The sequence below is a fragment of the Alosa sapidissima genome, chromosome 12, assembly GCF_018492685.1.
Source record: "Alosa sapidissima isolate fAloSap1 chromosome 12, fAloSap1.pri, whole genome shotgun sequence".
NCBI lineage: Eukaryota > Metazoa > Chordata > Actinopteri > Clupeiformes > Clupeidae > Alosa > Alosa sapidissima.
In genome coordinates this window covers 7,605,944-7,629,267 of record NC_055968.1, presented here as the reverse complement: position 1 = coordinate 7,629,267, position 23,324 = coordinate 7,605,944, and the positions used below count along the sequence as shown (strand labels likewise).

The 23,324-nt window shown below is 46.7% G+C and overlaps 1 protein-coding gene across 1 annotated transcript in view; it reads left to right on the top strand.

Annotated features, from left to right (window-relative positions):
• The first annotated feature begins 9,891 nt into the window (after positions 1–9,891).
• ralgps2 (Ral GEF with PH domain and SH3 binding motif 2) overlaps positions 9,892–23,324 on the top strand; it is an 87,981-nt gene continuing 74,548 nt past the window's right edge. The window contains 5 exon segments of the mRNA XM_042057330.1: positions 9,892–11,162; positions 15,012–15,109; positions 16,613–16,746; positions 17,168–17,275; positions 18,819–18,869. Coding sequence (XP_041913264.1) covers positions 16,687–16,746; positions 17,168–17,275; positions 18,819–18,869 — 219 coding nt within the window. The 5' untranslated portion in view covers positions 9,892–11,162; positions 15,012–15,109; positions 16,613–16,686.

Sequence of the window (23,324 nt, the reverse complement as noted above, 5' to 3'; positions counted from 1 at the left end):
TCCTGAAGATGCTAGGCCATAACATGGAGTAGGACTGGAGGCTCCTTAGGTTGCTTCAGCTGTTGTGGTCTGAGGCGTGTCACTTTATTGGTCAGGGCTGTTGGCTCGTGAGCGCAGCTGATGTTGAACCAGCTGTTAATTTGTCAGCAGCTTCATTTGTCTGTCAGGACAATCTCAGCCTGTCCTGCCATGAACCCATTAACCCTTAGAACCCGATTGACGCAAAGTGCGTCAAAAAACACACACATCCGGTTTTGAGATCCAGCAAATTCCTGAATGGCATCCAATTCAACCTTTGTTGCCTTTACTTTTGTTCATGGCAATGCGGTAAAAAGTTGAGAATCATTATGAGTGCATACACCATATAGGCGCACTCAGGCTAAAACGCAAACTCTGGTCATGTCAGGTCAGATCAGTTCGTGTCACAGATATGGAGCGCAGAAAGGTCATTTTTCATCACTAAATAAAAAAATGGCATTTCTTTTCGGAAATCACACACCACATATTTCTGTAAATTGCTCAGCCCCAGAGTATCCCTCCAACATGGCAATTATATTGCCCAATTCAGGATAGTCTGCTCTACACACACATGAAATGCATGTAGAGCTATGAGCTTGCTGTGGTGAGATACATGTCAAAGTATAAGAATTTTTATAATACTTTTATAATCTTTAAAAATAAAAATAAAATCAATGCTAGTACTAATACATGAAATTATGGCAGATCTGGATAGCCTAGACTCTGCTGAAAAAAAAAACAACAATATATAATATGTGTGTGTGGCACTTACAATGACCAGAAGGGTTAACAGATTGACCAGTTTCACTCCAGTCAATAACACTGATCACCAATCTGGCTTCTAATCAATGGCTTTTTGGAAGGTTACAGGGTGACTGCCCCACAACTGTGTGTGTGTGTGGCAGTGATCCTCCCAAAATGCCGATGACCCATCTGTTGCTATTGCATAAGATGACCTTTAACCTCTCCATTGCCTCATGTCATCTCATTTTAAAAGAATGCCCTATCCTGGGGTTGCATGGTAACTCCGGAGAGGTTATAACAAGACCTCCCAAATCTTACAATACAAACATGCCTTATCTGTGCAGCGCTGCCAGATCGAACATGCCCACTGATTTGATGCTACCAGAACACGAAGCCAGGCATTTTGCTTCATTATCTTCCTTCTAGATACAGGTCTTGTTATAACCTCTCTGTACACTTTCAAAGTTTACAATACTTCGGTTTGTTTGTAGGGACCCTCACCACACTACCACAGAAGTCTGATTATATTTTGAGCAGTGGTATAAAATAGCATTTGTTTTTTGACGTGCTAGCTCCCCTTTAGCCTTCACTATAAGCCCATTCAGGCATAATGCAACAAATGGTCTTGCTCAAAACTAACACTAATTAACATAATTGAGCTCTCAATCAAAAGTTTGTTGTTAACTACCGTAAATAAACCCTAGGTTGTTTTTACTCCGGAGTTACGCTTTAAATCCTCCAGCAGAGGCTAGCTTTCTGTTCCAAAAACCCACCCACACAGCTTGCTGAGAGCACAAGTCAGTTTTCACTCTGCTTTTTTTCAGTCAAAAAGGCAATCTTCAATCAATGGCCCCCCTCATGAGGCGTTGGTTTCCGGATAGTTCTCTACAGAGTTATAGCCTATTCAAATATCAGTCCACTTGAGGGCAGCCCTTGGCTGACTGAATCAAGCATATGAGTGAGATGAGGTGTGGTCATAGCCACTGTGTCTTGTGTCTGATCGATACTTCCTGTTTTGTTGTTGTTTGTCCAGAGTCATGAAACCTGGGTCATGTGGTTTCCTCCGGTCTTTGTGTAGGTCAGGATATACAGTATATGTAAAGGAGTCTTGACACAGATTGAAGAACAAAGCTCCATCCAACGTAAGACGGAAAACCATTCACTTCTGCCCCATTTTGGTTGATTCTGTGAAGCTTCAAAACAACTCTGTGTATGCATGCGTGTCTGTGTTGACGTTTTGAAGTATGATTTGTAATCACGATGCTGTTATCTGTGGAGTCTGTATGAACTCCTAGATCTTGCCATAGATCTGTCTACTGGGCTGTTCACGTTCGAGTACGTAGCGGCGCTAGAAAAAAAAGCACTGTAGCGGAAGCGATAACCATCTCGCCTGTTTCCTTTCAGTGAGCCAAAGCGGAGAGAAAGTGTATGTGCGTGTGTGTGTACAGCCGCTGTTCTGGTTATTATGACCGAAATCCTCTTCCTTATTGCTGTTAAGTGACCACCACAGCAGTCATCACCTCAGTGATGTGTTGTTGACCCATCCACCCCCCCTCTTTCCTGTCGCGTTTCCTCATGGCTGGCTGTCTTGACTTTATGGGAATGGGTCTAGGGAGTGGGGGGCATGGCACTCATCGTCTGCGTAAACAGTCCCAGCCTAGAAAGAAAAACAAGAACATTTGTTTAGTGGAAGGAGACTGAAGGAGATGAAGCAGAAGAAGGGGGGGGGGGTATGCAGATGATTTAGGAGCGGGAGTGGAGGAGGAGATGCTTGAGGAGAGTATAGTGGTGGAGATGGAGTGGACAGATGAGAAGGAGATTGAGGAGGGCAGAGGAGGAGGACACCATTGAGAAAAGGAGAGGAGAGAAGGAGACAATTGTGGAGAGGAGAAGAGAGAAGGAGGTGATTGAGGAAAGGAGAGTAGGTGGCGATTGAGGAAGGGAGACAATTGTGGAGAGGAGAGAAGGGGGACAATTGTGGAGAGGAGAGAAGGAGACGATTTAGGAGAATAGAGGAGGAGGCGAAAGAGGAGAGGAGGAGGACGAGGCCATTGAGGAGAGGGGACCATGGGGGTAGTGTGGGGTGAGGTTAAGAAAGACGATGGTGAGGAGATTGAGGAGAGGGGAGAAGGCAGTGGGGATGGTCTGGGGTGAGCCCAATGGGGGAAAGAAAAGGAGTGAGATGCATGGGGCTGGGGAGGGAGGGGAGAGGAGAGGAGGGGAGGGGAGGGGAGGGGAGGGGAAGGCGCTGGTGATGGAGACTGGAGCTCTGGGCTGAGGCCAGGCAGCAGGCAGGCAGGCGACTCCCCAGAGGCCCCTAAATCAGTGCTGAGCTGTCCGCGTGGCCCAGCAGCCTGCTGCCCGCAGTGTGCAGCGCCATCACTCCTGCCAGCCATGCCAACTGCCAACTGACCTGCCAGCCTGCCTCCTCTACTCTCTCTCTCTCTCTCTCTCTTTAACGAGTCTCCTTTCACATGCTTTTTTCATTCTCACTCTCCTCCTGTCTGACACTTTCTGAAGTGTTTTCCTTTTCCTTTCCTCCTCTGTCCCCGTCTCTCTGCCCCACCATCTATTTCTCCTCCCTCTCTCCTCCCTCTCTCCTCCTCTCCTCTCCTCTCCTCTCCTCTCCTCTCCTCTCCTCTCCTCCCCGCTCCAGCGTCCTCCATCTCTTTAAAGCCTTCAGTCGCTCAAGTCGGTTTGTTTTCCCTCAGTAATTGCACAGAGTCCATCTTAAAGCCATTTTTCCCAAGCAAGCAGGTCCATTCTCCCAAGGTTCTAATATAGTGAAGCGTAGTGTGTAGTGTGGCATGGCGGCCGAGGACCGTGCTGTTCAGCCCAGCTGCTGTCCCTGTCTCCTGCTTCAGACCGCCCCGCTGATACCTTTCTCTCTCTCTCTCACTCACTCACACACACTCTCTCTCTTTCTTTATTTTCCCCTCCCTCTTTCTCTCTCTCTCTCTCTCTCTTTATTTTCCCCTCTCTTGCTCTCTCCCTCCCTCACTCTCTCTCTTTCTTTATTTTCCTCTCTCTCTCTCTCTCTCTCTCCTCTGTCATTAGCAGGTGGTTGTGGCATGGTGGTGGCAGGTGTGTGCTGCCAGGTTCATCAGCAGTCCGCACAGGTGGAGCTCAGACACTCGCTAGAGGAGCGGAGCGGAGGGGAGGGGCGCGAGGTTAACGTGTACACACACACACACACACACACACACACACACACACTGAGGCACACACATATGGATGGACACTCAAAAACCTGTGTGTGTGTGTGCACATTGGCTAAAGCGCATGTAAAAGTATACTAAGATGTGTGCCTGGTGTATGTGTTTGTCTTCTCACTAAAGGACAGCAGCACACCCACCTGCAGCGTGCTCTCTGCTCTTCCGCGTGCTCTCTGCTCCATTTGTCAAATTCCTCTGCTCCTAATCAGTCCCTGGCAGCCTGGTGTGCTGTGACCTTGGCTTTTTATAGCCAGCTCTCGCTCTCGCGCCCTCTCGCCTCATCTCACAATCTCTCTCTCTCTCTCTCTCTCTCTCTCTCTCTCTCTCTCTCTCTCTCTCTCTCTCTCTCTCTCTCTCTCTCTCTCTCTCTCTCTCTCTCTCTCTCTCTCTCTCTCTCTTTTTTTCCTCTCTCACACACACTCTCTCTCTCTCTCACACTCACATACACTTCTGTCTGTCGCTCTCTGGTCATCAGTTCTCCATCTGAACAGGCGGCTGAGGACCTCCCCTCCCCTCACCTTCCGATACGGAGGCTCCACTGAGAAGCCCCTCCACCCCGCCCCTGCACAGTGCCCCTCATAGGCAACAGCCGCTCCTCAGCCGGAGCACTTAAATGACACCTGAAAGGCCATATTTAGCCCCATTACCCAGTGCTAATGTCCTACCTCTCTCCCCAGCAGTGATATGTAGGAGTAAGTGTTGATTTATATGGCACGTTTCTCATGCACAAAGTGTTGGAGTTACGATGTGACCCTTGACTCTTGAACTCTCCAGCCCTTAACTTTGCTGGTGTTGTGTGCTGACCTCGGTTTGACCTGGGTCCACCTCATGCTCTGCTGCTCTCCTCAAGCCCAGTTCCAAGCCCTCAATCTGGGGCTCTTACTCTAAAGCTCCAGCACCCGTCCTGTCGGGCCCTGCCCCGGCCATGAACCTGAAGGGGGGGGGGGGGGGTTAGTAAGGAAATGAGCATCAGGGGAGAAGTGTACACTCCCCTCGCCCCCCCACCACCACCACCACCCCTCGGACTCTCCAGTAGCCTGCGGAGGGGAGGCTGCATTTCCTGTGTCGTCCTTGGAACTAACCGTGCCGGAATGAGACTCCATCCAAGCCTCCTATCTTCCATCTCCCCCCCCACCCCACCCCCATTATCTTGCTTCTTCTGAAAGCAAAATGGCCTACTGTCGCCAGGCAACGTGAAGTCGGCAGCCAAGTATTTGTGTATTTGTGTGTGTGTGTGTGTGTGTGTGTGTGTGTGTGTGTGGTCAGTGCACATAGACAACGAATAAGCGTGAGGGAGAGTGAGACAGAGTGAGCGTGTGAGTCGGGGAACTGTGTTTTGTCTCAGTGGTGTGATCTGCAGTATTGGGAACTGAAGAGGAGGAAGAGTGGGTTTCAGGCTAGCAGGCTCTGATATGAGGAGGAGGAAGAGTGGGTTTCAGGCTAGCAGGCTCTGATATGAGGGGTTTTATATGAGCTCCAAAGCAATGAAAGCAGTCTGGACAGACTCAAGGCCCCGCTCAGATCCTGTTTATATATTGCAGCATGGGTCCACGCTTCCTGGTAACACGCACACACGCACACGCACACACATACGCACACACATACGCACACACGTACACTCAGAGTTACTCTGGCAACCTGGAGAGCACCTCCATATGCAGCATTACACACACACACACACACACACACACACACACACACATACACATGATCCAGACATAATTCCACACTCTACATGCAGCCAGACATATCTTGAGCACGCACGCACACACGCACGCACGCACGCACACATTCTGGATATACAAACACAATTAAGCGATGACACTTTTACTCATTCATGCCTTCACACACTAACACGTGCACCCAACCCCATTCATAAACCCAACCACGGTCTCAGACATGCCCGTTTACACAATCTGACCCATGAGTGCTGCGCACACACACACATTAATTACTACGTAATCTCGCCTAATCCTTTCTAATACGTTAAAAGTGGTATTTGGGCATAACGTGAAATTGAGTGCTAGCAGATCTGACATGTCTTAATGGTGTGTTCTGTGTGTGTGTGTGTGTGTCCAACTAAACTGCGCTTGACGAGCCCCACAGGCCAGCGATCGCAGTGTCATATTAAAGAGCTCCTCACAGATCGATGTTTCCCTCCGAAGCACTGTTGTGGCTGACATGACATTGCTTTCATGTCACAAGATAAAGCTACTGAGCTGTCAGCCCCGCCCCTCTCCGAGGTCTGCTTTTCTGTCTCTTCTCTCAGCCAAGTGGAATTATGGTCAGTGTTCTGCTCTCCGGTCAGTTGATGAGGCAGGTCTCTCCTGTTCTTCATTTCCTTTGTAAAGACCAATGGAAATGAAGAAAAGGGAGGATGAGGGAGTGACCGTGTGTCTGTGAGTGAGTGTGTGTGTGTGTGTGTGTGTGTGTGTGTGTGTGTGTGTGTGTGTGTGTGTGTGTGTGTGCATGTGTCTGTTGTCTGTGTGAGTGTCTGCCTTCCGCTGCCAAGGGAGAGATGATTATGCTGATGAATTCCCCTCCTGGGGAAGTCCATACACATTCTTTGTCCCTAAGTCCCCCAATGTCCTCCACAAGATTTACACACACACACACACACACACACACACACACACACACACACTTACTTTCGCACAGCCAAATGCACATTGGCCCCCCATGGGATCCAATTCACTTTAACCTGCCGTGTGACTACATGTATCGAGCTGTGTGTGTGTGAGAGTGTGAGAATAGAGCATTTATCGACCTGCTTACCATTGCAGTCCAGCCTGCTGATGCAGGCACCCTGGTGTGTTTGAGAATACAATATGTGTGTTTTGTGTTAACATGTTCAAACTACTGTGAATGATTAGTGGCATAATATTGGGCAGAGCAGATGTCTTGTGCATGTTAAGCATGGGCTTTGAGGTGTGTGTGTGTGTGTGTGTGTGTGTGTGTGTGTGTGTGTGTGTGTGTGTATTTGCGTACACATACAAAGTTGCAAATGTGGTGCACGGATGCAAAGTTGACGCTTCAGTGACCCATATACTTCCATTCATGTAGGATTACTCTCTTTAAAGGCCACACACCACCCACCTAAAAAACAAACAAAAAAACAACAGCCATTAGCCTAATTGACCTGTGATGGTCATCACACTGATCGCACACCCCTCTCTTAATGCTCTGTCCAGCATTTCGATCACAGCGCTCCGCTGATACTAACCTGAAGCGCACACACACACACACACACAGAGAGCTGCTGAGACCCTGTTCCTGTTGCACTGCGGCCCACTTCACACTTCCCCCACAAAGCTCTGGTCTGCGCTGTACAGAGGCGACTTGCAGACCTGCTATTGCCAAGCCTTAACCTGCATCACAGCTGCTGCTGCACCACAGGATGCATTCAACACACACACACACACACACTGAAGCGCCTTTGTGTATAACTAGGATTAGTGCTGCCACTAGGTTCAAGTACATAGATCCTATGGTGGTATAATTCATTAGTGTACCTACAGAGTGAATGTGTGTGTGTGTGTGTGTGTGTGTAATGTGAAAACCTGCTTTAGTACACAGTGGTGAGCAGGAGTGCTGTGTAATGAGGACAAGTGTTAAGTCTCTAAATAAACCAGTGCTTGAGATTATGATACACTTGGCGTGTGTGTGTGTGTGTGTGTGCACAATCACTACCCTCTGTTAACAGAGCAGGATTGTTTGCATGTCCTTGCTTGACCCACCTACACACACAGACACACGGTCTCCCAGCAGTGGTGACGAACAACAGCAATGGCGTTTTAATGATGCCCTGCTTGTTGACGTCGGAGGCGTGCGATTCGGCTCCTTATCGAGTCTGGCCTGGAGCGGGAGCTGTAATTGGCCCACCTCGTTCAAGAGGCCACGCGGACGGCCGCTGTTTGTCATCTGGCGCGACACAAGCCTGTGACTCCCATTATGACTGTCCGTCCTTCAAGGAGGCAGCGGGTCACCTGACGGTGATACGGCAGTGCCAGACGGGTGGGCGTGGGCATCGGCCTGGGCAGTGGTGGCAGTAGAGGAATAGAAGAATCCCAGCTCTGGCATTGACTCGTGCCCTTTACTAGAAGCGGATTCAGTGCCATCACTACACATGCGAGGCTATCTACTGGCCATCTGTGACCGGACGAGATGCCCGCTGTGCTGCCCAGTGTCTGTCTGGCACCATTTAAACAGGGATGGCACTTCCCCTCCTCTCCTCCTTCCCTCCTCATCCCTTCTCTCTCCTCCCCGTCTCTCCTCCTCCCTTCCTGTTCTCCTCTCCTCCTCCCTTCTCTCTCTATCTGTCTCTGTCTCTTTGGCTGCTATCTCAGCCTTCTGTTTCTGTGGAGATTGTACAGTCTTAGAGAAGGTGTTATCACCCCTCATCTCTCTATCTTGCTCTCTCTGTCCCCCCCATCTCTCTCTCTCTCTCTCTCTCTCTCTCTCTCTCTCTCTCTCTCTCTCTCTCTCTCTCTCTCTCTCTCTCTCTCTCTCTCTCTCTCTCTCTCCCCCTCCCTCCCTCTCTCTCTCTCTCTCTCTCTCTCTCTCTCTCTCTCCATGTTTCAATCTCGTCTTCTCTCTCTCTCTCTCTCTCTCTCTCTCTCTCTCTCTCTCTCTCTCTCTCCCCCTCCCTCCCTCTCTCTCTCTCTCTCTCTCTCTCTCTCTCCATGTTTCAATCTCGTCTTCTCTCCCTCTTCATTCTCACACACTACCTTGTCTGTGCCTGAAATAGAGCCGTGTTGTCAGTTACAGAGTCTGTCTGACACATACAGAACCCTCTCCATTTCTTTCTTTCTTTTTTTCCTCCCTCTCCTCCACCCTTCCTCCTTTCATCCAAAACTCTCACAAAACTCTCTCTGTCTCTCTCTGTCTCACTCACTCACTCGCTCACTCGCTCACTCCTCTCTCCCTCAAACGCTCACACTCCCACATAAGAGAGGAGAAGCGGGTGACCTCATTTTTTCCATTTCTGCGTCTGTCCCTCATCGGCTGTCCGCCTTTGTCCCCCGGGGGACACTCATAGTGGACAGACAGCTTGCTGCGCTGGCCGCCAGGGAGAGAGAGCGAGCAAGAGAGAGAGAGAGAGGGAGTGAGGGATGAGAGGTGGCAGAGAAAGAGAAAGGGAGAGATGAAGGATGAGTGAACGGCAGGGATGACAAGAGCACAGGGGGCCCCGTGCAGGAGAAAGAGGAACATGTGGCCGTGTGCAGAGCAAGGCGTACAACAGCCGTCTGTAAACACATCGCTCACACACTGCCTGGCCCGTCCATTGTGTAACACCCAGGAAAGACACACACACACACACAGTCATTTTAGTATGTCGACATGTGCACACACATGGTCTACACACTGACTTGATATTTATTTTGAAAAGTAGTTGTGTTTCGTGGATTGCACACAATCTTTTAAGAACACACCATGGAAAAAGCTCCAAAGCATGAGTAGGAGAGAAAGAGAAAGAAAGAAAGAAAAAGAGAAGAGGCTGAAAGAAATGCATGATAGAGAGGAGAGGAGAGAGAGAGAGAGGCCTGCATCCCTTTAGGCTTAGTCATTATTTTAGTTTCACTTCCTCTGCAACAGGTCCCAACAGGAGACTTCCTCCTCCTCTTCCTCATCTTCCTCCTCCTTCATCATCCATCCATCCATCCCTTCATCTGTCCACCCACCTGCACTCAATGGCCTTCGTCTTCATTTATCACCACCTGCCTGCCAGCACCCTCTATCTCTCTTTTTCTCTTCTCTCTCCCTCTCTCATTCTCTCACACATTCTCTTTCTCTCTCATTCTCTCCTCTCATTCTCTTTCTCACATTCTCTTTCTCTCACACATTCTCCTGCTCTCTCTCATTTTCATTCTTTCTTTCTCACACATTCTCTCTTCCTTTTCCCTCTCACTCTCCTTTTCACTCCAGCTTACCTTCTCTCTCAAACGAACACAAACCTTCACACATTTGCACTCTAACGTAGACACAAACATAAATTAATTTAAAAGCAAACACACACACATAGGTAGAACACACACATGGAAGTTAGTCAATGTTGCTCAGCTGGCAAACAACTGACATGTACGTTTTTCTCACTTGTATGGACAGAACACACTCCAGGCAGCATTTCACTCACACTCTCACACACACACAGGCCCCACAAGGAGAGCATTCCTCTGAGTAGAATAAGTGGAAGAAAACACTGCCACTGCTAATATTAACACACACACACACACACACACACACACAGAAACATACATAGCAGATTATGCAATCTCTGTATAGAGAGCACAGTAAGAAAACATCACCCAGAGGACCCCTGAACAACAGAGGATGAACTGATGCATAGATGGATAATAAAAAAGGGTAAAAAGAGAAGCCATTATTAAAAATGAAAAGAGGTCCACTTATGTCAGATGTGACCGTTACATGGAGAAGTCATGGCGTCTTGTCCCAGCCTGAAGCGTTCTCACGGGGGGTGTTTGTGAGAAGGACAAACAGAGCGGTCACCCCCTGTCATTAGGCCTGTGTGCTTGGCGCTCTCGGTAAACTCACCGCCTCCGAGGATTGTGGGAAGAGACATGCAGCCTGATCCCTGTGGACAGGAGGGCAGGAAACCAGAGAGCAGCTCGACTGGGAAACCTTCCCCCATAGCTGTGTGTGTGTGTGTGTGTGGCCTCGTATCTTGCCATCCCGCTCTCCCTGACACTCAAACATAGATTCTGTTCTCTTCCCCATAAGCTGGTGAAGTGGTCCAGAAGTGCCTCATTCACCCTCAAGTTGCGCCGTTAGAGTGCTCGCGTCACATCGCCCAGCGGTTCGCCGGCACAGAATTGCCCATCGTCACACCGCACATTTCAGCTGAAAATCTCCATCTTCCGTCTTCATATGCAGTCGTTGTCTCCAGCACCATTTGCTGTCTCTACCAGCAGGACGGCTGGATTTCTCTCATCTCTTTTTCACTTATTTTATTCTGTTTCTTTGTTGTTTTTTGTTGAGTTGTTTTGGAAGAGTGCTCAAACGCTCTCATCACCATGGCAATCCCATGGAAACCAGACTGCGAGCGATTGTGAAGCGCTGAACTGGAGGGCCTACATTGTCACGCTGGGAGGGGCAGGCCCACTGCGTGGCTTGCTGGTCGCTGCATCCGCTGTTCCAGTGTGTGTGAGGTTGCGCAGAAACACAAAGGTGAAAAGTACTTGACCCGCTGTAATCCACTCAAACGTCCACACATAACCGGCATCAGAAGCCTCACTGTGAGGACAGGTTCGGCTCGGAGTTCCTGGTTTTTCCTAGGGATGCACGATATATCGGCGGCCGATATATTATTGGCCGATAAGTGAAAAAATTTAAATATTATATAATATATAATAACAGAATTCTGGCCGATAATTTGCGCCGATATTTTTTAAAGTCCTAATTTAAGCCTACGTAAGGTCCGTCTGACTACACTGAGCTACTTGAGCTTGGTTGGCTATACTTTTTCCTCAATATAATGTCAGCGGTGTGAATGTATTTCACCGCTCTAACAAAATCTGTGGATATGCGTTCATTTGGGAATCTGTGCATCTCAGAATCCTCTCGTGAATGATCCGCCATTTAACCTTACCAGAGCGGAGCTCAGCCCTATCTAGAGTCGTCTTGTGCTGATGTGTTTGCACTTTACCGCGCTGGTCGTGGAAACAAATAAACAAACTCGTTAGTGGGACGAGTACATAAGTAGGCCTAGTTTTAAGTTGTGTTTTAGTATTATATTTGCATTACTTTAGCTTGGGTTTTGTATTATTACCTAGAAATATGCTAACCATTCCTGCTTCAGTTCCAGACAGGTCATCATAAGTTATTAAAACCTTCGGGGCTATAACCCCTTTCATTTCTGCTGCAGCAGGTTGTGCGCAACAGAGTAGACGGACATAAGATACAGTCTAAGGAGTTGCAGCTTTATTCAGTTACCCGCAGTTGAAACTAAACCCTCCTAACTGAAACTAAACCCCTAAACCCTAAAAGTTTCCCTCACAAACTCTGATTTGGTCGCTATACTGTAGCTTATTCCCATCTGAGCCGTTTGAGTGTTTAGTCCTAAATGAAAACGATTCATACTCTCTAGCCACTCACTCGCAATTCACTGACGTCAGGTTCACTTAAAGGAGCCACACATACTGTAGGGCTAGGCTACTGTTATGTTGACTGCTGTACTATTGAGGACTATTATGAGTTCTGTCCATCATTTGGTGGTAGGTAAAATTACTGCAATAAAATTATGCTTATTAAAATTATGCTTCCCCAAATCACTTTTCACGATTTTTTTTCAAGAGTAATATTATCGGTTATCGTATCGGTATCAGCCACAACAAACCAATAAATATCGGTTATCGTTATCGGCCCTAAAATTCCATATCGGTGCATCTCTAGTTTTTGCCTGGTGCCTCGGTAACTAAGACATTTGGCATTAGGAGATGTAGACTTCAAGGGCCCGAATATAGCCCTGCCTCTGTGTCCCACGCGTGCGGCACGTGACGAGAATTGCGTCACCAACGTGGCGTGTGTGTGTGTGTGTGTGTGTGTGGGGGGGGGGTGTTGCGTGCCTCCCAACATATGTGACCGCACGTTATGTGCATGGAGGAGTATGCCACTTCCTCAAGTCTCCTGCTACTGTTTTCACCCTCTGGAAGAGCTCCAACTGCAGATGGAAATTGGTGCTAATGAAATTGGTCAGTCTACCAACTGTGTAGTCTGTAGGCTTAATTGTTGAGTTTTGAATGAGTGTCAGTGAGCCACATTGAGAGTGAGCAGAAGTGAGCCACATTGAGAGTGAGCAGACACCGTCCTTATTCTGCTCACAAACCTCTCCTCTGTCATCACCCAGTGTGGGGCTGGGACAGTTGGGTCAACATCTTCTTTTGATATACTGCAGAGCATGTTGTTTTCAACAAGGATTTGAGGCCTTTTTATGGCTACAGTGGTCTCTCTCTCTCTCTCTCTCTCTCCTCTCTCTCTCTCTCTCTCTCTCTCTCTCTCTCTCTCTCTCTCTCTCTCTCTCTCTTTCTTTATCTCTCTCTCTCTTTCTTTATCTCTCTCTCTCTCTCTCCCCCTCTCTCAGTCCTAAATCAGTCGCGGTTGTGAATTCCCAGAAGGCCAAGTGTTGCCCTGTAGGCCGCGCTGCCCTCTCCAAAGTGACTCTCATGTGACCCTGGCTTTAAACTGCGTGAGTCCTGTGCAGGGTCACATCAGAAACCTTTTCCCCCCTCTTACGCACGTGCTGGCTCTCATCTCCCCTCACTCTCAAGTCACACACTCATATTCTCTCTCTCTCTCTCCTCTCTGTCTTTTTATGGTCCTCTGGCTTAGTCACATTTATGAAAGAAAAACACTTATTAAAACTCGTTTGTTATTATTTTTATTGTCTCAAATACACATGCATGCCTGTGCACACACACACACACAATCATCTCAGTCCATTCTTTTTCACATTTGTACCCATACACTCATGCGGTCTCCCATTCTGTCTGTCTTCCTCAAGCCCCCCCCCCCTACACACACACGTACACACCACATGCTCACAAATGCTCCCTCACATACAAGTGCTCCTTTGTAACACTGGCAGTAGCTGTAATCAATCCTCTCTAGTTACATTTTTCTCCCCATGGTTTCAAACAGCTGATTGTGGATCTGTCACTCCTATGCTGGTGCAAAGCTTAACCACTTAATACCTAATATGAAAACAGGTCCTGGATCATTATGAAAGAACAGACAGTTTTGCAATTGTCCATTTAGCTCTCTGCCCACAGCTGGTAAGAATGTTTGCAAAGGTCTGACTCCCCCTTGTGGTGGACATTGGTCAGCGTTTGCAGCGTTTCTGAATGGATGTGTCTGTGTGTTTTCTTCTGAAAAAGGAAGAACGTGGCAAATGTCTTTTGTTGGGCCTGAGATGCCATTGAAACATGCACAATGATTGCTTCTCTTGGTGTAAATGACCACTGAGTTGGAGTAAGCAGTAAGTGGTAGCTTTGATTCATTTAGGTTGGTCATCTGACTTCTTTTTAACCATTTCTCTGTCAGATAATTCTGTGATGTCTTGCGGTCATTGGGACTCATTCACCAACCGTTCTTGCGAAGAAATATGTTCTTAAAACCCACTTAAGCAGTTTTTACGATTAAGATTCTGGCATTCAATGTTGTCTTGTTATTAGGTAAGAACAGAATCTACGAAAACTCGAGCACTCTTTTGAGAACTGACTTGTTAGTGCAAAATAAAGGGTTATTGCATTTTCATCATTTCTGCAGGTGTAAAATGTAATAGAATTATAATACATATAATAATTATAATTATTTATAATGATAAAATATATTACACTATTTTACAAAGCATTAAGGTATTTTAAAACAAATAAACACAACCAATAACACTCACTTTTTATACTAACTACTAAATATAACGACTATATAACGAATTTACTGTTTAATTCCTGCAGCAGTGCTTTCACTTCACAGCATGTGTCCTATAGGCCTACGGTGATAAAATTGACTTGCTCAATTAGCAATTATAATATATGGTATGCCTCAGTCTCAATTTGTGTGCACATTTTATGGGGATTTAGATGCTAATTAACAATTGGCACGCCCTGTCAAAATGGGGAAAAAAAGAGATTCAGATAAGAATGAAACTGCAACTGATTCTGAGGTTTAAGAACACCTTTGTTCTTAAGGAGGTCTTACGATAACTCTTAAGTAGATTCTTTTAAGAAAATTCTTAGAAAGATGGAAAGATGTTGGTGAATGAGGCCCATTCTGTTGTGTAATTCTGTGATGTGCTTATTTGTTAGCTGGGAGAGAAGCTGGGTTCGAATTCTGTATATTGAACGTCTAATCATGATTCTCTCTCTCTCTCTTTCTTTCTCTCCTGCTTTCTCTCTCTCTCTCTCTCTCTCTCTCTCTCTCTCCCTCCCTCCCTCTCTCCCTCTCTCCCTCCCTCTCTCTCTCTCTCCCTCCCTCCCTCTCTCCCTCTCTCTCTCTCTCCCTCTCTCTCTCCCTCCTTAGGTATTGAGAGACGTCTGGCGTGGCGATACCGTGAGCAGTATTTCGGAGGAGAGCAGAGTCTAGCACATGCTACGTCACGATGCTCATCTGACACACAGGTAGATGGGCGCTTGGGGGACAGCAGTGGCTGCTTCTCACCTGTGAGAAAGGGAAGTGTGTGTGTGTGTGTGTGTGTGTGCGAGGAATATGTAATAAGAGGCAAATCTTCCCTCAGTGTGTGTGTGTGTGTGCGCGTGCGTGTGTGAGCTTGGGCCTGGTGTTGAGAGGGGACTTATTTGTATGCATGCTGCTCAAATGCTATATGAGGAATGATACAATTCTGGATTTATTAGGTGTGTACGTGAGTGAGAGGGTTTAATTAGAATTACAGAACGGCTGACACTTAAAGCCCCACGGAGTCGAACGAACACCTGTTTACTATTAGACACACACGCTCTCACAGACACAGAGACATAAGGGCTTAGACACACCTGTCCCCAGAAGTTCACTTCCAAAACACAGACATACACAGACACTTTCAAACTCAGACATACTCCTTTTCGCGTGTGTGTGAGATGGGGAGAGACAGAGACACACTATGGGCGTGTCTCATTTCAGGGGGCAGATGCTTCGGAGCATTCGTGCTACCTAGCACTGGTCTTCTGTGACCGCATAGACCGGACCTGGCTGGACCAACGTTTTTTTAAATGGGACGGTCTAGCCAAAAAGAACGCCCTGTTACGTCATGAGCCTAAGTAGGCCTACTAATCTGATTGTCTTGGAAAGTTATTGCTTGTTCACGAGTTATTTCATTTAGCATTATATTTTCCATGTGTCGATGATGGTTAGACATGACGTTCTCAGGGAGCGCAGACCTTTCCAAGGCCAAATGTAGTTATTTGCAACAAATCTGAAAGTGGACCTAGCAAAATATTTTGACTTGCTCAGTGATAGGTGTTTAATTTGTTTGTTTTCTGTGTAGCATACTGTATAGATCATAATTCTTGATAATTAGCGCGCAAACAAGCTGGCGTATCTCGTTTCACTCTGCTTTTACATCAACCTAGGCCAAGCCACACACAGTTACAGGTTGTGGTTGTGACCCCAGGTAACCCTTACCTGACTTTATTTAGGGAAAGCAAATGCTCCATGAAATTACACACACACACACACACACACACACACACACACAAACACACACAAACATGCATTTCTTGCCAGTATACAAGCTTAAACTGCTGAGCTCCTTCTGGTCTATGGTCTGTAGCCAAATCAGCTGTGGGTGTGGGTGTGTGGGTGTGTGGTGACTGATGTGACTTTTGTGTGAATACACTTAAACGTGTGTCTTGGCTTCCCTGGCGGTGACACTAATCTGAAGATGGTGGATCACAAACAAGAATGGTGCTGTCTTGTCTCTGATCTGTCCTCTGTCCAGTCGTGTGTGTGTGTGTGTGTGTGTGTGTGTGTGTGTGTGTGTGTGTGTGTGTGTGTGTGTGTGTGTGTGTGTGTGTGTGTGTGTGTGTGTGTGTGCATTTGTAATCCATTGTTTGTCCTGGAAATTCCACTCTGTCTTAGGCGTCATACTGGCTTCACACACTCACTCTGTGTGTGTGTCTTTGCAGAGTGCCTGGCAGGCAAAGCTGATCCCTGTTAGAATCATGAAGAGACTCCTTCGCTAGAGACGGATGGTTTGGGAATGATGGATGTCCCCAATGGCCAATCAAATGTCTCCGCCTCTGCAGTCACGGCGTCTGAGGTAAATTCTTAACTCAATATGTGTCTTGGTGGTGTTTGTGTTTGTGTTTTGCTCGGCCCTTAGACGTGCCCAAGAGCTGCCTTTACTGTATGCAGTAAGGCTAATAAAACTCAATCCCCCATTATCCACTCGGTGGCTATGTCTTAATATGTTCAAATTGCATTGTGAATGTTAACGGGGTGATTTCCAGCACAGAGAGGTTAGCTAGTTTAGACAGAGTTTAGACAGCAGACCTCAGTCTCCTGCGGTCATTGCCTTCTCCGATGCGGTCAGATGGACTAAAGTCTGTGCTGCACTGTCGTCTGACACTTTCTTTTTTTCTTTATTTCTCTCTGCTCTCTTCATCCCTCTCTCGCCCCTTCCATCCCTCCTTCCATCTCTCTCATCCTGCTCTTGGTGTCTGTCTGGCTCCCTCGTGCAGAAGAGCAGCAGCTCGGAGTCCCTGAGTGACCAGGGATCCTCGGAGCTGAAGAAGAGCTTTGACGCCGTCGTCTTTGATGTGCTGAAGGTCACTCCCGAGGAATATGCAGTAAGAGCCAAATCTTTCCTTTGTGTGTGTGTGTGTGTGTGCATTTCTGTGATTGAGGGTGTGTTTGAATATGTGTGCTTTGTTGTGTTGAATTGTTTTTTTCTCTCTTCTACGGTTTTGTCTTGGGCTTGTGTATGTGTTTGTGTGTGTGATCTACTTCAAGTCAGTGTTCTACTTTTCCTGTGTGACTGGAAGACGGTGTACAATTCTGAGCACCCCCCCCCCCCCCCGAGAAGTACAGGAAGTGCAGCCAAGAGAAACAGAGAGATGGACAGAGAGAGAAGAGGAGGGGAGAGGCAAAATGGGTCAGACTGTTGCTCAGCTATAATTTATGGCTTTTGGCAGGAAGTCATGCAGGCGCTAATTTCCTGTGCCATTTAAATTAAACATATTGGAAAAAAGGGGCCTCATCAAACCGTACGCTGTGCGCAGTTATTTGAAACCTCTGTCTAAAAGCCACGCTGACAAGTTTCCATGCGTAGGAGAGGAAAGGTACGCTGTCAAATTGCATAAAACACATATTTGATTGATAGTGCGCACTTAGAGTAAATCTGCCAAATCTGATGCCTCCTTATCGGCTGATGACTTACTTCCACACTTCTCATTTCCTCCCGCTGGCGGGGCTAGATCTAGATACATGAGCTGGGAAGAAGCAGTTCTTAGCTTCTCTTTCCTATTCTACACTAGCCTGGTGTGTCTTAATGTGGAGTCAAGATTTCTAGGACTTCTTTGCTACACGTCCTTATGTGTTTACACTGGCAGGTTCATAAATGAACACAAACAAACACACACACACACACACACACACACAAATAAATAACAAGGAATTATAATGCTTAGTTTTCACCACTAGATGTCAGGTTTCCCTCTTTTTTGGCTCCAAGGAGTCCTGCATCTTTAGGGTTGCTCTGCTCTCTTCCTCCCCGTCCATGAGGGCCTGCGTGTGGGTTGCCATGGCTCTGAGACTACCTGTAACTTATTTATGTTCCACCCAGTAACCCATATTCCTCTCCAAAGAGAACAGGGCAGCTGAGCTGAGACAGCCCTTTCTATTATTCAAAGACCTCTGTCTGTCTCATGGTGTCTCTCTCACACACACACAGGCACATGCACGCACGCACGCACGCACGCACGCACGCACGCACACACACGCACTCTTCACATTCAGAGAGGTAAAGCCATTCACGCATGCACAGATGCGTGCCGTTCTTCAATCCGTGAAACCTGAGTTTGTTCACACAGACGGCTCATTGAATCCTCATAGAGTAGATGCATAAGCAATTACTGAGTCAGACAGCAACACCCAGGTATAGAGAGGAGTACTGGATAACTGTCCCAGTGACTGACGTACGAACCCATACACACTGGACACACTCCAACTGACCCTGGACTATGAATGACCATTATGTATGATAATGTGCTATATAAATAAATTTGACTTTTAACTTTTGGCTTTGACTAACGTGTGTGTGTTACCATGTAATTCCAAATAACTGGTGTGTGGAAGCTGCCTCTGAGGTCTGTGTGTGCTGTGTGTTCACAGAGCCAAATCACCCTCATGGACGCGCCAGTCTTCAGGGCCATCCAGCCGGAGGTAAGACACCCAGCACTCCTCAGCGCAGAGGGACAGGGCAGGCTGGCAGTCCAGTTTGTATCTGGTAGTTCTGCTCAGTTCTCAGCAGGGGGCGCTGTGACCTCAGCTACTCGGAGATGGGTGTGTGTGTGTGTGTGTGTGTGTGTGTGTGTGTGTATGTGTGTCTGTGTGTGTGTGGCTGATTTAAAAAAAAAAACGCCCAATTACTCTTAAGCCGACACTGATGCTTGCAGCTATAAGGAACTGATAACTAACATGTATCGTTCATCCAGGAATAATCCCTTGAATCAACACGATGGAAGAATTGCTATCTGTGCCCCTTGGTGTCAATATTCAACGCCACTTAGCACTAAGCCGGTCCCCAGTTAGTCCAAAACTCACTAAAGGGGTTATGATCTTACCCGATCAACGTTACCCGGTGCAATATCAAGTGTTTGTGGTGCGCATTGGCAATGTCAGAGACTTCATTCTCAGTATTATAAGTCAGTGAAGCATCAGATTGAGTTTGAAGCGGTTACTTTTAAGGTAAAATAACTTAAAGTAAAAACTTAAAGAAGGTAAAAGAACTTTTATTTTACCTTTTTTAAGGTAAAATAACTGTATTGTGTTGCTTTAATATGGAAATGATGCCTTATGGTCCATGAATGTGAGTATAGGCCATGTGCACAAAACAAAAGTTAACTATGGCGTCAATATTTCATGATGCAGAGTTAAATAAACAGACATTCCTTCCACAAGGGTTGAAAATGTGTTGCGATGCGCTCCATCACCGGCTCTTCATCTTCAAGCAGTGCAGCTTTCCTGGTCCCACTGCCACAGATCCACAGCGGCGCGCTAGTTAGCAGGCAGGCAGACAACACTTTGAAGTGCTAGTGCAGTTTGATCAGGCCTTATTATGTTACCTCCACTGTCTTGATGAGATGTGAGTGATCCTCTGGGATTGGCGCCCGCCGGGTGCCCTGAAGACTCTGATCAGGACTCTGATCCGCGCGGGCCTTTGATCACCGGAATGTAGCGAGCGTGTGCAAACACACTCCCTAGTCTCGCGCACACTCGAAAGAGACATCGCTCTCACCGTTGGACGGCCTCGGCACTGTCGGGCGCCGGGGCTCTGGTTGTGCTGCTAAAGCAGCCAGGTCTTCAGGCGAGAGTAAACAGCGCTTATGGTTCTGTGGGGTTTCGCTTGTAAAGTCGTCGGTTAAACCGCAGCAACCGAGTCACTGGGCAGGAGTGCAGGTGTACACTCATTCAGATTCACACACTTGCACTCTCTCTTTCTCCGTCTTTCTCTCACACACTCACTCTCACACACATATATACACACAAACAGGCAGACAGAAGCACATGCTGTCTGGTGTCTGGTTCTTGGGGTAACTTGAGTGCAGACGTGTGAGTGGCAGACCGCTTTCTCATTCAGACATATTTAAGAGCAGAATTACTCAAGTCAGGAACTCACGCACCACTATTCTGCCATATGGTACATCATCCCACAGACACGCGTTCTTTTTCCCCCTCACTTGACTTGTTTTTCCCTTCCGAGTCCAGAGTCTCTCTTTCTCTCTCTTTCTCTCTTTCTCTCTCTCTTTCTCTCTCTTTATCTATCTATCTAGCTATCTATCTAATTCGCTCTCTCGCTCTCTTTCTCTCTCTCTCTCTCTTTATTTAATTTAATTTATTGTGCTTATATAGCACCAAAACATTACACATGTATCATGGCGCTTTACAGAATGTAGGCAATCAGAGAAAAAGAAAAGAGGGAGAAAAGAAAAGAAAGAAAGAAGGAAGGAAGGAAGGCCCATGGGTAACAGGGGCGAGGAAAAACTCCCTAGAATTGGAGATGCATATAGGAAGAAACCTCGAGCAATACCGCGACTCAAGGGCCTGACCCATCTGCCTAGGGTCAATACGGATAGTAAGGTCTATAAACAATGACAAATGCATATGACAGTCAGGTGTGGAGAGAAGGACATGGTGTTTAAAGCACCTGAGGTGAAGGTTACAGAAGGTGGGATGATTACGTGTCCGGTATGATAAAGCATAATCATGATTTAGTGAGAGAAAGTGCAATAGTCCGGCGTCGGAATTGTCCAGGAAAGAAAGTTGTGATGGGGCCAGTGGTGGGTCAGCAGACAGGCCAGAATCCGGGCAGAGTTGTCATAGGCAGGTGATGGGGCTGTACGGGCCATGTTCATATTTTTTAGTTCTAGTGAGTGTGCGAGCAGTTGCATTTTGTATAAGCTGTAAGCTCTTTAGACAGGTGTTATTGCAGCCAGCATACAAAGCGTTACAATAATCAATCCTTGAGGTTACAAAAGCATGGATTAATTTTTCAGCGTCTGTATAATAAGGACTTCCTTATCTTTGAAATGTTCCTTAAGTGATAGAATGAATTTTTGGTAATTTGTTTTATGTGATTACTTAGTGATAGGTCTTGGTCAATTGTAACTTTTAAATTTTTAACACTTGTGGATAAGGATAGTCAAAGATCAGTAAATGTAGCCTGTGATGAGGATAGGATGTCCCTCATCTTTTTAGGACCTACAACCATGACTTCTGTTTTATCGGAGTTCAAAAGCAGGAAATTATTTGTCATCCATGTCTTTATATCTCTTATACATGTGTCAAGTTTGGCTAACGGAATTAATTCGTCAGGTTTTACGGAGAGGTATAGTTGTGTATCGTCTGCATAAGAATGAAATTTAATGCCATGTTTCCTAATTTCAGAGCCTAGGGGAAGCATATAGAGAGAAAATAACAGGGGCCCTTGTACTGAGCCTTGAGGCACCCCATATTTTACTATAGTCTGGATAGACGGTTTATTGTGGACTTGTACAAATTGTCTGCGGTTAGAAAGGTATGATCTAAACCAAGCGAGTGCTGAGTCTTTAATGCCTATCAAATGTTCAAGCCTGTGAAGTAGTATGTCATGGTCTATGGTGTCGAAGGCAGCACTGAGGTCCAGGAGGACTAAAATTGATATATGTCCATTATCGGCAGCAATGAGGAGGTCATTAAAAACTTTAACTAAGGCTGATTCAGTACTGTGGTGAGCTCTGAAACCAGACTGATATAATTCTTCGATTTTATTCATATGTAAAAAGGCACTAATTTGTTTGGACACTATTTTTTCTAGTATTTTCGACAGAAAAGGGAGATTAGATATAGGCCTATAGTTGGCCAGGCCGTTAGGGTTTTTTGAGGGATGGCTTAATAACAGATAACTTAAACGACTGTGGTACATGCCCTGACAGCAGTGAGTTATTTATCTATCTATCTGTTTTGCTCTCTAGCTCTCTTTCACCATTCTTATTTTCACACACACACACACACACACACACACACACACACACACACACACACACACACAGGCACACATACCCACACACACTCACACACACACACACAGGCACTCTCTTTCCTGAGAGATTGCTCAACACAGACATGTCCACTATGTTCTTTTGCACCTCTGACATGTTGGGCCAGAGATCTGGTCTCTCTGTGTGATTTATAAGGCTGACTGAAACCTAATGTAGCATTCTAGCCCTTCACTTTGGCAAACGAAAGACACACAGAGGGAGACAAAAAAAGTCAGAGATGGACAGAGGAAGAAATGTGTGGTGGAAAGAGAGAAAGAGATGGAGAGAGACTGTGGGGAGGAAAAAGAGAGAAAGATGATATTTGGAATGAATGGAAAAGCAAGGGCTATGCGTGGAGTGGAGGACCGGGGAGGAAGAGGAGTGGAGGAGAGGCAGCCAGTGTGATTTAGCAGTGTCTGCTAATAGAGATTTACTGTTCTGATTAGCCATGCTGCTGTCAAGAGCCGCACTCTGTTTCCGCACTCGGGAGAAATCTGTTGGAGATGCAGATCTGAATGGCTATCTTATGAGTTCATCGTTATGAGAAGCATGGAAGGATATTGAAAAGAGAGAGAGAGAGTTGGATGGAAAGAGAGAGAGAGAGAGAGAGAGAGAAAGAATTTACCCTGGCAGAGAGTGTTCTTACAGCCCTGTGATGTTTCTGACTGTTCTGAACGTAACCCGTGTGTGTGTGTGTGTGTGTGTGTGTGTGTGTGTGTGTGTGTGTGTGTGTGTGTGTGTGTGTGTCTGCCTTGCTTCATTCACATCACTAATGGAAAAAACAGAGTAGAAAAGGAAGACTGGATCAGGGCAGGAGAGACTGCACGAGGGATCAAATGTAGGTCCTGCTCACAGCTCCCTCATGGAGGTCCAACACTGATAACATGAGTCCTGCAATGACCCGCGAGCATAGAAGAAGCCACAGGACCGGTTCTCAATCAGAACTCGGACTTGTGAATGCACATATGTATTGACCCGCGAGCATAGAAGAAGCCACAGGACCGGTTCTCAATCAGAACTCGGACTTGTGAATGCACATATGTATTGACTCGTGAGCATAGAAGAAGCCACAGGACCGGTTCTCAATCAGAACTCGGAC